This window comes from Benincasa hispida, chromosome 6, assembly GCF_009727055.1.
Source record: "Benincasa hispida cultivar B227 chromosome 6, ASM972705v1, whole genome shotgun sequence".
Classification (NCBI taxonomy): Eukaryota; Viridiplantae; Streptophyta; class Magnoliopsida; order Cucurbitales; family Cucurbitaceae; genus Benincasa; species Benincasa hispida.
Genome location: NC_052354.1, coordinates 26,912,853 through 26,930,583, shown reverse-complemented (window position 1 = coordinate 26,930,583; position 17,731 = coordinate 26,912,853). Strand labels below are relative to the sequence as shown.

The following is a 17,731-nucleotide window of genomic DNA, read 5'->3' as shown; positions in this document are numbered from 1 at the left end:
ATTGGCCAACAAAATATATAATAAGGACAAAATACCTAAAGTTTTAATTTCAAATGAATTTTTAACCATCCACTCCATAAGTTTTTGTAGTCATCAAACTTTATTTCTTTTCAATTGGCCTACTTCATTGCATCACATAATTTATACACCATGTTCATATAATCAATGATAAGTGACTTTATTTATTATTATTATTTTTAAGTACAACAAGTCGGAAGTATGAGAATTTGAACGACCTTTAATTTTAAAAGAAACACATGTCAAATACTGCTAATATGTGCTCACTTTGATAATCTAATCAACTCTATTGTACGAATACATTTTAGACAATAATCTTAATTATAGTCACAGTATTAAATTTTCGTTGATATGTCGATATTTTCATTGATATTTTCACGTTTCTATGGGGGATCGATATTTCCTATGTATCGTAGAAAAATCTATGAAATATAAAAAAAAATAAGTAACAAAATGTCATTGATATAAATATAATATAAATAATAAACATGTTAACTTATTTAAAAATCATATAAAAGGTTTATTTATTAATTTAATTTTTTATAATTTTTGTTTTTATAATTTTTCAGAAATATAGGTCGAAATTGATATTTTAAACTTTGGATATAGTGAATTATTTGATATAATCTTAAAAAAGAAAAAATTAAATATCTAAAGACATGATTTAGTGGTTTTTAAGATTGATCCTTGTTCATTAAGTTAAAATTATAAATTAATTTCGAACATAATAGACAAAGACAGGAAATAATGATGAGAGAGGGACAGTTTACCAGACAAAAACCAAAACATAATTGATGACAATTGGCTCCTTTTGAGGTGAATTACAAAATTGAGAGACGTCCCTTGTCGTCAAACCACCAATAGTTTTAAGGCACTAAAATGCATAAATTATATATATATTAAAAAAAAAATAGATGGTCACGTTTTTTCCCTCAATTTGAAAGTTGGTTTCGTGAGTCCAAAGACGCCTAAGATAAGCATGTGAGTGTGATCCCATCCTCCATCAATCGATATGTGTGAGCTTCACTCCAACTAGCTCTACATCAACGTCGGCCACTTTCGCTCCTCTACCATATTCATAGATTCATCCTTTGGAAGTTAGGAACGTGACTCGTAGCGCACATATTGACCTTTGAATGCAAACAAAGAATAGCAAGACTGCATATCAAAAGGTTTGGAATCCAAGCTGGCCTTATTATTATTCAAAGGGGAAAGTTTGATAAAGGGTAGTAGGTGTAGGTCTTTACAGCCGGATTCATTAATGCAATGGAACTCAAGAACTTGAAGAACTAAACTGTTTACCACTGATCTAATTTGACATGTTGTTTATCAAATTTTACTACAATCAAGCATAGTTCAAATGACAAACATTATGTATTCTTGAACAAGAAATTTGAATCTCCTACTTTCTACTATATTAAAAAAAGACAACCATATAAAATTCACAATAAACTTTTGATTTCATTATATATATATATGGTACAAATTTAAGTTGATTTTTGGATTTAAATTGAAATTTCGGTTTCCTAATCATATAAGTTGGTTAGTTAATCCATAAATTAACAGTTACATAACTTTATCAAAATGCACAAATCTTAACAATATATATATATTCTCCCATATCATTTTTCTTTTAAATCTTATCGATTTTATACTTTATATATATATATTATGATCAATTGAAAGCATATGAGAACACCTTGTATAACGAATTAAAAAAAAAAAAAAGAGAAAACCAAAATCATCTATGTAAAAACTACAACATTTTTTTAAAAAAGTTTAAGATTAAGATTATAATATATATTTTTTGCTAAATTATATGAAGTGCACGTAAACTTTATACTTTGTGTAAAAAAATATCCTTAAATTTACTAGATGAGTTAAAAATAGTTTTAGATAGAAATCGTTAGTGTTTTGTGTAAAAAAATCTCCTAAAACTTTTAATAGTTTAAAAAATACTTTTAAATTAAAAATACCCTTACTATTATATGAATAGAAACCATTAATAGTATCTTACTTCTCTTTTTTCTTTCTTTTTTCACACATCTCTTTTTCAATACTCCCCTTTTTGTTAACTATTTGGCATTTTCTTATCTAAAAAATAACAAATAAATAAAAATGCACACTTCATTTACCTTAAATGGACTCTAATAAGAAAAAAGAGATTAAATAAACCACTAGGGGGTTTTAAGATTTAGATGTTTAACAAAGTTATACGCTAGTTGTTGAATGTATGTTAATAGTCAAATAAATTTTTTTATTTGATTATTTATCATATGGTATATTTTAAGGAGAGATAATTTTGATTTTGGAATTTGTTGAGATTTTATGTTTTAACTTAAAATTTTATTTTTTATTTTGATTGTTGAAAAAATTGGTATAAGAATTAGAAAAATACAAGATAATAAAAGTATCTATTTGGAGAAATGATAATATATATATATATATATAATTTATCTTAAAATTGGTTATTTTCGAACTCAAGAAAACTTTAAACAAATTGATTATCATACTAACAATAGGAGCATTTTTAAACTGTTATTTAAAAAAATTAGACTTACTTTTACAACGAGATATTAACAATTTTTGTTTATATACTAACAATGTGGGTATTTTTTTTTAATGTTTTTTTAAGCTAAGTGAATTTTTTAAACTTTTGAAAATTTGAGGGCATTTTCTAAACAAAACTTTAACGGTTTTCATCCAAAACTTATGATAAGAATTGAACTCTTTTTGAAACTTTTGAAAATTCAATCATATATTTTACGCAAATTTAAAAGTTAGGGTCATTATTTATAATTTAGACTTTTTTTAATAAAACAAAATACATATCTAAATTTGACGCACAATTGAATAAATTTAAATATTCAAAGTAAAAGTTGAGGCACTTTGTTTGTCAATTTGAAGGGTAAAAAATAATTGTCTTTCTTTATTTTCTGTTTTTTTGCCCTTTAAAAAAAAAAAACCCGAAAGCAATTGGAAAAATCTCAAAAACTGTTACAAAAAGACAGGACCCACGTGGCGGTCCCACTCAGGCTGATGCGATGGGGACCACCGATGATGTGTATAGGTACTCAAAAGGGGTTCGGTAGCTGAGACCAAGCGTGGAAAATTATAATGATTGGACTTCGAGCAAAATACTGACACGTGGAAGGCCATGAAGCTGCCACGACAGAGCCCAAAAATGGTCGGAAAAAAGAAGAAAAGAGCTTCCCAGACACTCGACCTTCCAGAAACTTCCCGCTAACTCCTGGCCAGAATTCGCCAATGGATCTGATGGCTCAAATCGTGCCACATGTCAAGAATACCACGTAAGCATCCGACGTGGCCCTCCCCATTCCCCTGAAAATGATACGTTCCCCTTTTTAAATGTCTTTAGCCTTAGGGCACTTCTTTCCTCTTCTTCTTCTTCTGTATCACTTCCCCAAGTCCACCAAAGTTGAAATCACTCTCTGTTTGCATAGAAACCACACGAAAATCTGAGACCCCAGAAGAAATTAGCATCTGTAGTTTGTTGGGTATCTTTTTATTTTCCTTATTGGCCCGGTAAAACGATATGAATGGAGAAGGGAGCAGAGGAGAAGATGAGATCGTGAGAATGGAAGAAGATGTTCAGGAAAAGAAGATTGTTTATATGTGGGGGTATCTTCCTGGAGCTTTGCCGCAGAGGTCGCCGTTGCTGTCGCCGGTGGTGGTTCGACTTCCGGGAAAAGATGCCACTGACGGTCACGGTTGGAGGGATGTTTGCGGTGGTGGTTGCGGGTTCGCTGTGGCTATTTCTGGTGACTTTTTCTTTAAAACATGTTCTGTGATTTTTTATGGGTTTTTGTATGGGTTTTAATGTTTTCAGTTGGAATTTTGGGGGTTTCTGAATTCTTGCATTACTGGATCTTGTTGAATTGGTGAATGGAATTAAGTCTGATACGTTATGGGGTGCTTGTGCTGAAATGGTGATATTCAACTCATTTCACTCCAGAGTTTTCTTTGTTTAACTCGTTTTTTTATGTTTTGTTCAGATTTGGAATTATTTCTGCAAATGGAAGATTGAGTTTTTTTTTTGTTCCCCTGTAATTTCTGAGCTAGGTGCTGAATTCAGGAATCTTTCTTATCTGTTCTTTACTAATTTTTTTTTTCTTTGCCTCCTCTAGATGAAGGGGCGTACATTCTTCTCTTTGTTTGACGAGGGATTGTCGTTTCTTATACATTGTTTTTTTAAACAAAATTATTAGACAACTTTACTTCTGAACGTCTTTTCAGTGTTTGATCTATTTAGTAGGACTAATTACAATTTTGGCTTTTATTGTATACTCAAACATTTCATTTAAGCCTACCGGTCAATATGTTTATTGTCTTCATTGATTGCTTATGACTGCTGATATTTGATTATATAGTTTTCATCTGTTTTCTTCACAATGCAGTTCTTTCTTTTATTTGATATTTAGTCTTGTGTTTCCTCATTTAACCAGCAACTGGAAAACTCATTACATGGGGCTCAACAGATGATCTTGGGCAAAGCTATGTGACGTCTGGGAAGCATGGGGTATGAGCCATACACAATGTTCATTGAATTACAATGTTTTTACTGTTAGTTCTTAATGAACTGACCTGTCAGCATATTTCAATTTTCTTCTCAAGGAAACTCCAGAGCCTTTTCCTCTTCCAACAGAAGCTTCTATAGTAAAAGCAGCAGCAGGTTGGGCCCACTGTGCTGCTATTACAGGTAAACCATTTCTTCTCTTAGAAAAGGGAAAGAAGACAGAACTCCTGTTAAATTATTTTTGGATGGTGTGCAAACAAGACAGTGATAAAGTCTTTTTGCTTATTTAGTGTTTTTTAAAGCACGAGATGCACTAGGAGTGGAGCTTTAGGGGGAAGTCTGAAAACAAAATTCAGATTATAGAAAATTTATATAATTTTGTACATATGGAGGAATTATTAGTTATATAAGAGATTATTTAGGGAAAAGATGACTTATATTTTTTTTTTTTAAAAAAAAATCACTGTGATGGGTTTTCTTGGAAAACTAATTGATTAACTCTAGGGCCCCTACACATCGATTTCTCTATTTGCTGTTAAATTCTTTAGTCATGCTTTTCGAAAAAGGAGTCTGCTTTTCGAAGTTTGTTTACATCACATCCTTTTCATGGCTATTTTATTGCCAAATTGAACTGATCTAATGTCGTTTCTGTTGTATATGTGCCAGACAGAGGAGAAGTCTACACATGGGGATGGAAAGAATGTGTTCCTTCTGGAAAGATCTTTGGTGATCTGTCTGTTGGGGCTGCCTATGAAAGGGATGTATTAGAGAGGCAGCCTTCTTCCGTGATAGATCAAGGTACTGCACAAACTTAATTATGATAAGGGATTTTTCAAAGTTTTTCTCACTGGCCTTTCATGCTCTTTGTGGCAGTCAGCCCTCACTTACAAGCTTCACGATCTGCTGGTGTTGTTTCCAATATTGAAGCTAGGGCTGGTGGAGCAGAAAGTACAAAGAGGAGAAGGGTTTCATCAGCAAAGCTTGCTGCTGAGAGTTCATCATCAAGTGATGACACTCTCTCTGCACTTCCCTGTCTTGTTACTCTTAATCCTGGAGTTAGAATAACCTCGGTTTCTGCAGGAGGGCGTCATACACTGGCGTTGTCAGGTAATTCTGATATCTTATGTATTAATATTGTCCACTTGTTTCTGTAATAAATTTTGAGATTTATAGCATGTCAATTTGGTCTTGTTAGTAAATTTATATTTGTATATACTTGTAGATTGAATCATTAATACTGGTTTATAAAAAATATTTCAAGTTAATTTTGAAACCAATAATACCAAACTTGTTCTAGTTGATTCTATTCGACTCCCATGAAATATTAATCTAAAACCTTTTCTACTTTGTGTTTAGAGCCATACAAATTTAGTTCTGGAAGAAACTTGGAATAGTTTACTAGAATAACATTTAACACATAACGTATAATGCACCCTAATGTCTTCAAAGTTTCAGATGTGGGACAGGTCTGGGGTTGGGGGTATGGTGGAGAAGGACAGCTAGGTTTGGGCTCCCGCATACGTATGGTTTCCTCTCCACATCCTATACCTTGCATCGAGTCCTCTTCTTTTGGCAAAGATAGATCTACGGCTCTTGCTCGAGGAAGTGCAAGCTTAGAGGGCCAGGGTAGTAGAATTCCTGGAAGCTATGTGAAGGGAATTGCTTGTGGAGGGCGTCATAGTGCAGCAGTTACAGGTTTGTGATGTTTGTTTCCCACTATAATAGTGGGTGCATAAATTTTTCTGTTGCTGATTTCTGTAGATACTGAATAAAATTTTGGATAATTAATGAAAAGGTAGTTTAATGATTTCTGTACTTGTGAATTACATATTTATTTATACAGCAATCTCAGATCATATAATTCACAAATTTATATATACGGCAGTCTCAGATCATATAGTTTTAATAGGTAGTTTAATGAAAATGATGGCTGCAAGAAATTGCAACTTTAGATCATTGATTTTTTTTTTGGTTAAAAAATGAGCCTAGAGATTATCTTTAGGCATTAATTTTCATATTCATACGAAACATTGATGCTTGATTAAACTATACCTCTGTTTTTCATGCTGTCCACTTAAAGTGCTAATCTTCGCATATTTGATATTTATCTTATCTTTTATGTCACAGATGCGGGGGCACTGCTAACGTTTGGTTGGGGACTGTATGGACAGGTGAATTTATCATGTCATTTTCTAACATGTGCTTCGTTTCAGTAACACTTTTTTCTCGCCATTTTTATTTATTCTATCGTTACTCATTTGGGAATTTCTTTTTCTTTTGTTACATGATTATGCTCATGCTCATTCTCAGTGTTCTCTTTCAACACATTCCATTTCTTCCTTGGCATCCTTTTTTGTGTACCTTTTATTTCGTTTGTCAATTAATGCATATTGCGTAGTTGATATGACAAAATTAGTCCTTCTAATGCAAGACCATACAATTCTATGAATTAATTCTTTACATATCTAAGTGGGTATGGCTCATATCCTTTGTATCTGTAAGGTTGCTTTCCTTGGTCCCATGACCCATAGCATGTTTAGGAGCCCCAAAATTTTTCTCCCACAAAAAGTTAGCAATTAGACAATACTTAGGCATCTTTCTTGTGCTTGTTGTTCACCACCCAATCTTTTTCAAGTGATGGTGGACCCCGCTGAATATATTCTTGGAATATATCTTTTCCCATCTAATGTTTTTTGTGTCAACTTCTTTTCCCTCTTCTGATTAACCCTGTTGAATGACAAAACATGTTATCTATTACCACTTGGCAATTTCCTATCAGATCTCCTATTAACATATCCTTTCAACAATCAATCAACTTTCTTGAATTCCAAACTACTAAAATTTGTTGATTGGTAATATCTTTATAGCAAGCTTGTTTAGGAGTTCTAGTTCATTGAATATGGTTGTGAAAAGCCAAATGTATATTGCGGGATCTAATCATTTTTCATCCGAGTTCATTTTTTATCTCATGCATTCCTATGATTCTCGAAAGTTTGATTTTGCACAAATTGGTCGGAAGATAATCCATTTAACTGACAGCTATAAGTTCAGAAACCCTTCCTTGTAAATTAAAGGGTAATTGTTTAACAGAGTAAAACTGCTAAAAACACGTCATAGTCTATCAATGATAGACGTGATAGATATCTATTGCCGACGCCGATAGATGTCTATTGTGGTCTATCACTAATAGATAATGAAATTTTGCTATATTTGTAAAAAAAAAATTAACTCATTTTCTTTTATTTGAAAACCACCCTAAATTAAACTTGTTAAAACAACTCTCAGTTCTCAGTAAGATGCATATGACTCCTATCTCACCATTGTACATATTCTGGTGGATTTTCTTTTCTCTCGCCATTAACATTCAAAAGTGCCCATGTACCTCTTTTCATCTTTTACTTGTGATATTTTTCCTTTTTACCTTGTATTCAATAGCCATTCCTCTACTTCGTTAGCAAGTTAACTAGTTTATTCCTATGTACAACCCAACATCAGCTGGAGTTCACTACATTGACAATTGACCAATCTTCAGAATCAATCTGTAGGTAAAGTAGAAAATGGTGGAGAAAAAGATATGTAGATGTAGATCGTCAAGATCAAGTTCAATCAAAAAGAGATAATTCTTTCTGTTCCTTTTTCCATACTCTTTGTCTATTTCTCGTGCTGCTGCTATATTCTTGGCTTAATTTATGTCTTACAGTGTGGGCAAGGATGTACAGATGATGAGTTAAGTCCAACATGTGTGTCCTCATTACTTGGCATCCGGATCGAGAGTGTTGCAGCTGGACTGTGGCACACGGTCTGTATATCCTCCGATGGTGATGTGTATTCATTTGGCGGAAATCAATTTGGGCAGTTAGGAACGGGTGCTGATCAAGCCGAGGTATATGCTTTACTAAATCGATGCTTGCTTTAACATGTCAGATCATAATTGATCATAATACTATTATAGTATGAGATCTGAAGTAGAAAAACGTAATTGATGTTATGTCATATTTCCTTTTCAATCATTTATCCAGACCCTTCCAAGACTTCTAGATGCGCCTAGTGTGGAAAATGTAAATGCAAAGATTGTATCATGCGGGGCTCGGCACAGTGCTATAGTATCAGGTACTTCATTATCTTCTTACTCCTGGGTTCTACTTTTCTGGTTCATGAGATCCAACCTTCAATTTAACGAAATGAAAGAGTTCAAATGTCTGAACTTTTATAAGTGGTCATCATCTTGATTATTTGTTGGAGAGATGAAAGTTTGTATCGGTTCTCCCGATTTAGTCATTTTGCATTAGTTTAGAATTAGTTTCTTCTTCTGAACTTCGAGTTTTAGAATAAGTAGTGTCAGCTAAGAAAGGGAAAAAAAGACAAAGATATACCTTTTTTTTCTCACATGGTCGCTAAGAACTTTTGAAGAAATGTGTTATAATTGGACTGCTCTAAACTTTCTGCGCTATATTTTAAGAATTTTGATTAGTCGATAACACATTTGTGTGCAATATTCATTCTGACTTTATTGTTTCTCCAATTTCTAGACAATGGAAAAGTGTTCTGCTGGGGATGGAACAAGTATGGCCAGGTATGCTTGCTTTAGTTGCTTGTTAAACATTGCCACAATAATTCTGTTGTTTCTCAATGCCTTATGCATAAATGTATGTTTGTAAGTTGTTCCCCAAGCTCAGATCTGATATTGAGGATCTTAGAAGTCTTCATTTACACACTGCAGCTAGGTTTGGGCGATGTAATCGACCGTAATATTCCTGTCGAAGTCCCGATGGAGAATTGCATCCCTAAAAACGTTGCCTGCGGATGGTGGCACACCCTTCTTTTGGCCGAATCGCCTACCTGAATTCCTAGCCTCTTTCCTAGCTTCAACAAAGTTTTGTTAGTTAGCTGCCCCTTCTTTCAAAATGGTAGATTCATTTTGTAAATGCAATAGACAATAGCTTTCATCCATATGCATGTACATTCATGTATGTACTCATTCTTTAATGATCAGAGGCTGTTAGGAAGAAATCCTATATATAAATACTGATGGGGAGAGGAGATACCAGTTCCTGATTGAGGTAGATTATTTGTATACCATATATTATAAGTTAGAACTAGAAGAAAGACCTTCATTATCTCATGTTCACTTTCTTTAGAATTCAAACTGTTTTAGGCTCTCTTATAAATGGTGTACTTCTGTTCAAAAGTGATGATAAGTTCAACAGATGATTTGAAGAGTTCTGATGCTATATCATATAATTATCACTCATAAGTTTTCTTGTGATGATGATATCTTGATATGTCGGTATTTCGTCTTCGAGAAGACGTAGAGTAAGCATTGCACTGGCCTTTCTTTTTCTTTTCCTACTTTATATGCAATGACTTATCTTGATTCATGTTTTACCGTATAAAAATGGCCGTTTAGCATTCAACTTTGAAGTTAAAACTTTTAGCCTCAATTAAGTGTCAGACTAAATGGTTGGTATAATTTAGTTTATATTTGACAAATGCAGGTCTTTAGCTCTAATTACCACTCACAAGGGCTCCAGTTTTTTAACTCATTTATTATTTTGATCTTTCTCAATTCTCATTAGTTTTATCAACTATATATTCTGTCAAGTTGATCTAATTAAATTTTATGTGGTAGATATATCATGTAGTATATTGAGCATAGTATTCAATGTTAATTCACTAATTAGAACTTTTTAATGTTTAGAAGCTATCTAAGCACTATCCTAATTTTTTAATTTAATCTAAATATGATGTATCCATCTTTTCCAGCTCATTTCAACTATATAGCCAGAAAAAAATTTAAAAAATATATTGAAGAAAAGTTTGTGACTTGTGGTTTTGCTACAACATTTAATTTGGCGTATAATAAATCCGTAGTCTTTAAATAATAATGTTTCCATTAGACTGAAAAATCAATTTGATGTATAATACAAGGACTTTTAATCATATATTTAGTAAGTTCATTATTTTTTTTTCTTCTAATAAATGTTAGGTCAATGTATTAGAGAAAATTAAAATTTTAGGCTCTGCTAGAAAATAATTTGATTTTTGATTTTTTATTTTGAAAATTAAGTCTATTTCATATACATTTTGTACTTTGAGTATAATAGTTGAATTTTTAGTCAAATTTTAAAATAACAAAAACAACTTTTTAAAAGCTACGTCATTTTAGTTCTCACAACTATTATAGGAAAATCTTAAATACTTTCATTGTTTGGTAAAATGAATTATTTAATAATCTATCGGAATTATTTCTTAACTAATGTGTAAACATTAATACTTAGTTTTTGAATTTAGCTTTCCTAAAAATTTATTAACTTCTTTACTTTTTAAATAAATATATTTTAATATATTATCTCGAATTAATATAATTTATTAGGTCTATTTTCAATTTTAATTTACTCATCTTTTATAACAATTTTTTTTAAAAAAATGAAATAATTTATATTAAATAAAATGAGTTAAAAGTTTAAATCACATACAATTTCAGATAAATTATAAATTAATTTTCATGTGAAAATAATTGAAATAACAAGTTTTGATTCATATAATTAAATTACACCAATTTAGTAACCCGTTAAATGTTATTTCCAAACCCTTTACAATTAACAAAATAGAATTAGATAAAGAGTTTTGGAATAAATTTTTTGAATCCTTTATCAAAACTGAGCAAAGTGAGGTTTATAATGAATATTACGAAATCATGGAAAAATTTAAATTTAATATATATTTCTTCCATATCAGATACCATAACTAATTTTTTTATTTAAAATTAAAATATATCAAATGCTATTTTATTTCATTTGAACACAATTTTTTGTAAAGGTACAGTTACTACCAGCGATTATTTTAAAAACTAGAGCAAAACCTAAATTTGTAATTTAGCTCAAAAGATTAGATACTATATTTACAGGTAAGTGGTCAGGTGAGGTCTATCAACAAATTATTAAACTGGCAGTGTCATATAATATTTGAATAATATAGGTCTTAACTATATATTGAAGTTCTTGTTTGTTTTTATTTTTGGACATTCTCGCGAGGATCTATTTGGATGGACTAAAAATGTATCTTTTAAAAAATTCATTTTTATTTAAAATATTTTTTATAAAAAATTATTGAAAATAGATTTTAAAAACTATTTTGAGTGATTGTCAAACACTTCTAAATTATATATTTTTATTTGACTATTTTTTAATAAAAAATATCTTAAATCTTTTTCTATTTATTTTGTAAATACAAGGTGGCATACTTTTTTTTTTTTTTTTTTAATGTACTAGATGTTTTAAAACTTTTTTAGACTAGAAATACTTTAGAAATTCATATAAAAATATCATTAACCTTGGACGTTCATAAATGTACTAATTTACTCCCTCTTACATATTTAGTTCTCCAATATCATGTGAAACTAACATATAATTTTTTTGGAAAATTAATCTCATAAGTCAATTAATTTAGACCATAGATTAAGATTATCTTAGAAAACTATTCATGCATTAATTCTCAAATATATATTGACTTCTTCAAATGTTGATTTTGTAAAACGAAAGATTAGGGTAAATACATGAACGATTCTCAAAAGAAATAATCACCAAGAGTTTAATTGATTGATTTATGAAAGTTGAAGGGTTCAATTGATACAAATTGTAAATTGTACACTAAGTTTCTTGAATGAAATGTAATGAATTGTGTAAATTGACACAACTTATAAAGTTCCGTGTTTAAATTGATATAATTATGAGTTGAAGGTTTAAATTTATACAAATCAAGTCCTGAGGGTGAAAAATCATACTCTAAGATTGAGTACCAAAAATGTATTTTGTTATTAGTAATAATAATTTTTTTCTTTAAAAAAAAAAGAAAAAAGAAAAAAGAAAAAACGTTGAGCTGGGCTGATTGAACACGGTTGGAATCCAAGTCAGGATCGGACAAAGTTGCCGTTTCAGTGGTGACCTCACGCTCTCTCATGGAGCTTTTTCCTTCCTACCATTTTCAATTTCTCTGCAACCTTCATCATTGTGGCGGGTAATTCTCAATACCCTTTCTTTCTTTCAAACCTCCCCGATCGGAAACTTACAACTCTTTGCCGGAGAAACGAGATTCTGTAACTCTGTAACCAAGTTCGATTGTTTCAGTGAAAAAGAAGAACCCCCTTCTTCAGTTTTTTTGTTTTATATTCCCTTTCTCATTTCCTCACTTGGGTTCATAAACGAGGATGAAACCTTTCTCTATTTGCGATTCACTGAAGAACCCATCTTTCTTCAAGATCTCTGCCTTCTTTCTGATCTCCCTCACCTTCTTTTACCTGGGTAAGCATTGGTCTGATGGGTACCCACAGCTCGTCTTCTTCACTGAAACTCGATATTCCCCTCCTTCAGTGTCAATCTCGCCTAATCACGACAACCCCTTCAATGTTTCTTCTCTGATCGAGCAGAATCTAACGCGTGAAGCTCCGGAAAAACCCATTTCTTCCGCCTCCGCCCCGGCTCCAGCCCCGCCCCTATCTCCGATTCCCACTTCAACTCCCCCTCCTCCTCCTCCATCGCCGCCTCCGCCTTCTGATTCAGTGCAGAGATTCGGGATCGTGACGGAGAATGGAACGATGGCTGACGAGTTCGAGGTGGGGGATTTGGATCCTGAGTTTACGGAGAATTGGGGGAATGAGATAGAAACTGGGACGGATGAGAGTGGCTCTGTCAAGATTAGGATCAAGAAGTTTGCTCTTTGCCCACAGAGCATGAGGGAATACATACCTTGCTTGGATAATGTGGCTGCCATTAAGAAGCTAGAGTCAACGGAAAAAGGGGAAAAGTTCGAGCGGCATTGCCCTGATGTTGGTGGGGGATTGAACTGCTTAGTTCCAGCACCGAAAGGATACAAGATACCTATTCCCTGGCCAAGGAGCCGTGATGAGGTATTGTTTTGTGCAGTATATATATTTCAATTCTCATTTAAAATGACTTGTGTCATTGATTGCTACTGGTCTTGTTCAATTGGTCAGTTGCTCTGCTGTTATATTATTAAAAAGGATATTCTAGTATTTCTGCAGGCTGTATCATGTTTCTTATTAATTGCTATATTAGTTTATTTTATGGTTTTCCATCACTCTTATATGTATAGCTGATATGCTTATAAAGGTTGAGTGATTAGGTTAAAGAGCGTTGAATTTATGAGTTACATTTTTGCTCTGTTTCAGTTTCCCTGATAGCCGGAATCTATATCCACTTTTTCTTTTTTAAAGTGGAGAGTAGTAGATTTGAAGTCATTTTGATAGTTAATATTTACATATATTGCATTTTTATATTTTTCTAGCAAGACAGAACTTTTACAAGCTAATTTTCTTTTATAGCATCTATCTCTCAAAGTTTTAGGGCATGTTTGGCCCAAGTAGTAGGAGTTGAGGGGAGTGAAGCTGTCGACTTTATTCCTTGTTTGGTCCAAAGAGTTCTTAAACTCAATATGGGCCCATGACTAAAAATGTCAATTGCATGGCTTATTAATTCCTTATACTTTGGGCTTCATGACTAAACAGCTTTTTAGACTTAATAGTTGGAGCATACTATGTTGTAGGTGTGGTTCAACAATGTTCCTCATACCCGTTTAGTTGAAGATAAAGGGGGTCAAAACTGGATTTCCCGGGACAAAGATAAATTTAAATTTCCTGGAGGTGGTACACAATTCATTCATGGGGCAAATGAATACTTGGATCATATCTCTAAGGTAAATTAATAGACAATTACTGCACATTTAAGATGAATTTAGCTTTCAGATTGGTTTTCTTTTGTAATGATAAACTTTTTGTTTGTTGTGTAGATTGTTCCTGATGTTGCTTTTGGTAGTCATACACGAGTAGTTTTGGATATTGGATGCGGTGTTGCAAGTTTTGGTGCCTACCTGCTGTCACGGAATGTGGTAACGATGTCCATTGCTCCTAAAGATGTTCATGAGAACCAGATTCAGTTTGCTCTTGAGCGTGGTGTTCCTGCAATGGTTGCAGCATTTTCTACTCATCGTTTGTTGTATCCAAGTCAAGCTTTTGAATTGATACATTGTTCAAGATGTAGAATTAATTGGACTCGTGATGGTATGATTGTCTCATTACTCTCTTCTTTTTATTAATATCTGTATATTCTTGTTACGTTCTCTATCAAAGATTTATAGATCCAATGTACTAAATGGTATTCAATTGTCAAATGAGAGTTATTGGCATAATATTGCATTTTCAATGAAGAATTCTTATTTGTAATGTATTCTGATTGTTGAGTTTTTAAAACTTTCTGACTTTAAGATGGAGTTCTGTTGCTGGAGGTTGACAGAATGCTAAGGGCTGGAGGATACTTTGCTTGGGCAGCACAACCTGTTTACAAGCATGAAGAAGCCTTGGAGCAGCAGTGGGAAGGTCTGTCTGTGACTCTATTGTATCCGTTGGCTATTTCTTCTAACCTAATGCCTATGCTTAGTCAGAGTCGTTAAGTTCTGACTTTGTGAAGTCTTTTTTATATCCTCGTTTGCAGCCAATTTGTCTCTTTCTGTTGATCTTTATACAATTAATTGGCTAGCTTGTTTAACCTGGCTCAAGTATTGCTTTGTGTTTCTGACTATTGAACTCGAGAAAATAAGTATGATAATATAAGAAATATAGAAAGGTTGTAAGGTGAGTTGACATCTCTGTTACCATTATCCACTTAATGTCTGTGGTATTTTGGTCTTTAAATAGTATAGCTCTTATAATTTTCTTCAGAACTTTCCGTATTAAATACAACTCTCTTTTCTCTCTTACCAGAGATGATTAACCTTACCACTCGTCTCTGTTGGAAGTTTGTGAAAAAGGATGGGTATATAGCAATATGGCAAAAGCCAATGGATAATAGCTGCTATCTTAGCCGTGATTCAGAAGTTAAGCCTCCACTTTGTGATGTGAACGATGATCCAGATAAAGTTTGGTATGCATACATTAATATTCATTTTTTTTTATGAACGGGTAGTTAGACGGGTGACTATATCTTTTATCCCCATTAGATTTTGATTAGTCATTTATGTATCAGATCCAAAAGTTTTTTTATTGACAGAAATTAGAATTTTACTTGCAACAAATAGAAAGTGCTACCTGGTTGCTTAGAAATCGTATTGAACTGTGTTCATACACTAGAGCTAATTTATCTGAAGAGAAGATGTAATCCAGTTTTGCTGCTTTCTATTCGAACCATACTCTTCCGTCTAGATAAATGTGGCGTTTTGTTTGAAGCAAACATATGAAAAGAAGTCTCAAATGGTCGGTTCTCCTACATGTATTGCCTTAATTTATATTTATGTCAAGTTAGTTCCAAACAAGCGGGAAAAGGAACGGTTCGATGAAGGCTTTTCATCCCTTCTATTGGCATTTTTCTTACAACCATATTTCTGACTGTTGGACTCTCTACATTTTGTCATGTTAAGGTATGTCGAGCTGAAGCCTTGCATTACTCGGCTGCCAGAAAATGGTTTTGGCAGAAATGTGACAAAATGGCCTGCACGTTTGCATACTCCTCCAGATAGGCTCCAAAGCATTCAATATGATGCCTATATTTCTAGAAATGAGCTCTTCACGGCAGAATCTAAATATTGGAATGAAATTATAGGAAGCTATGTGCGTGCATTACATTGGAAGAAGATAAGACTAAGGAATGTAATGGACATGAGAGCTGGATTTGGAGGGTTAGTTTATTCTATATCATATCTCACAAGATCCTTCATCTTCCCATTATTTACTCTTCATTTTTGTCAATTGGCAGCTTTGCTGCAGCATTAGTTGATCATAAATTGGATTCGTGGGTGATGAATGTCGTCCCTGTGAGTGGACCGAACACCTTACCCATCATATATGATCGTGGGCTTCTTGGAGTTCTTCACGATTGGTAAAACTGCTCAACTGTTTGATCCTCAAACAATATCTCTGTATATTTACTATCGGAACTCTCAAACTACATTAATACAGTGGTATTTTGATGGCTAAATCAATTTAGATGAGTGAATCACATAAATCTTCCTGTTTTTAATCCAAGATTTAGATAGGACGTTGAATTCAAGCTATATGATAGCTTCTTTGTGATGCATATATCAGGTGTGAACCTTTCGATACATACCCAAGAACATACGATCTATTGCATGCAGCTGGTCTTTTTTCATCCGAGGTGAAAAGGTACACCTTATGTATATAGATAGATGCTATGGTTGATGTGGTTCCTATCCGTTATCACTTTAAATTGACACTCAAGGATTTTGTTACATTTCATCGTTGGGAATTCTGTTGCTTACTCCTCTCTTTGATAACTGGCATCAGATGCAGTATGCCGACAATCATGCTCGAGATGGATCGGATCTTAAGGCCTGGGGGCCGTGTGTATATTCGTGATACTGTTGCTGTCATGGATGAGCTTCAAGCCATTGGAAAGGCGATGGGTTGGCGTGTTACCCTTCGTGATACATCCGAAGGACCCCATGCAAGCTATAGAATACTGATTGGTGAAAAACGCCTTTTGCGTGCGTGAATATTGCAGGATCTGCTGCGTTGATTATAATTTCGGAATTTCCTATAGCTCATTCTTGAAAATGAGAAGCAGGTAAAGTAAACCACAGGTTAATGTCCCACCTTCAGAGGCCAAGAAAGCATCAAATTAAGATATGCTTAGGCAAACAACCATTGTCCTTCAATTGCACAATGTTTAGTTGGTTCATTTGGTTCCTTCATATGGTACAGCATATGAAGGCATAGATTTGGTGCCTTGGTGGGTTTGTTTTTGTAGTTAAAAAGAGGAGAATATGATATAGCATCACTGCAGCTTGACTGCAAATTGGAGAACTAGAGATTGTAAACAATTGATCAACTCATTCATCCTTAGATACACATTCAATCTATTTGGAATTTTTTTTTTTTTTTGTTTTACTGTTTTGTTGTACTTTTCTGTATTTTTCACTTTATAATTGTTTTAGCTTAAAATATCATTATAGTTTATGTAAGACTTGTTTTATTGTAGGTTTTGTCCTTTGAAACATAAAATTTGAGATAAAGTTCCTATTGTTTGTTTATTGTTTAATTTTTTTCCCAAAAAGAAAAATTATCTACTAACCTTTTCTATGTTAATTTTGGAAATATATTGACATCGTGTTTTTTTGAAATAAAAGTTGTTATAATTATTTAAGAAATTT

General features: G+C 32.9%; 2 protein-coding genes across 4 annotated transcripts; both read left to right on the top strand.

Annotated features, from left to right (window-relative positions):
- Nucleotides 1–3,399: 3,399 nt before the first annotated feature.
- LOC120080075 (ultraviolet-B receptor UVR8) lies at nucleotides 3,400–9,774 on the top strand. Of its 3 annotated transcripts, none has more exons than XM_039034630.1 (11): nucleotides 3,400–3,800; nucleotides 4,485–4,558; nucleotides 4,654–4,738; nucleotides 5,222–5,353; nucleotides 5,483–5,662; nucleotides 6,005–6,250; nucleotides 6,683–6,726; nucleotides 8,256–8,438; nucleotides 8,575–8,665; nucleotides 9,085–9,128; nucleotides 9,276–9,774. In XM_039034630.1, the coding sequence occupies exons 1-11, from the start codon at nucleotides 3,575–3,577 to the stop codon at nucleotides 9,396–9,398; spliced, it is 1,428 nt and encodes a 475-aa protein (XP_038890558.1). In that variant the 5' UTR covers nucleotides 3,400–3,574; the 3' UTR covers nucleotides 9,399–9,774. The 3 variants fall into 3 exon arrangements, with proteins under 3 accessions (XP_038890558.1, XP_038890557.1, XP_038890556.1); XM_039034629.1 differs by having other exon boundaries at nucleotides 3,401–3,800; nucleotides 5,429–5,662; nucleotides 6,011–6,250; XM_039034628.1 differs by having other exon boundaries at nucleotides 3,401–3,800; nucleotides 5,429–5,662.
- Nucleotides 9,775–12,449: 2,675 nt separating this feature from the next.
- Nucleotides 12,450–17,468, top strand: LOC120080078 (probable methyltransferase PMT11). Its single transcript, XM_039034633.1, has 9 exons — nucleotides 12,450–13,460; nucleotides 14,117–14,266; nucleotides 14,360–14,630; nucleotides 14,835–14,945; nucleotides 15,330–15,489; nucleotides 15,983–16,240; nucleotides 16,318–16,440; nucleotides 16,647–16,724; nucleotides 16,866–17,468. The coding sequence occupies exons 1-9, from the start codon at nucleotides 12,762–12,764 to the stop codon at nucleotides 17,071–17,073; spliced, it is 2,058 nt and encodes a 685-aa protein (XP_038890561.1). The 5' UTR covers nucleotides 12,450–12,761; the 3' UTR covers nucleotides 17,074–17,468.
- The last annotated feature ends 263 nt before the right edge of the window (nucleotides 17,469–17,731 follow it).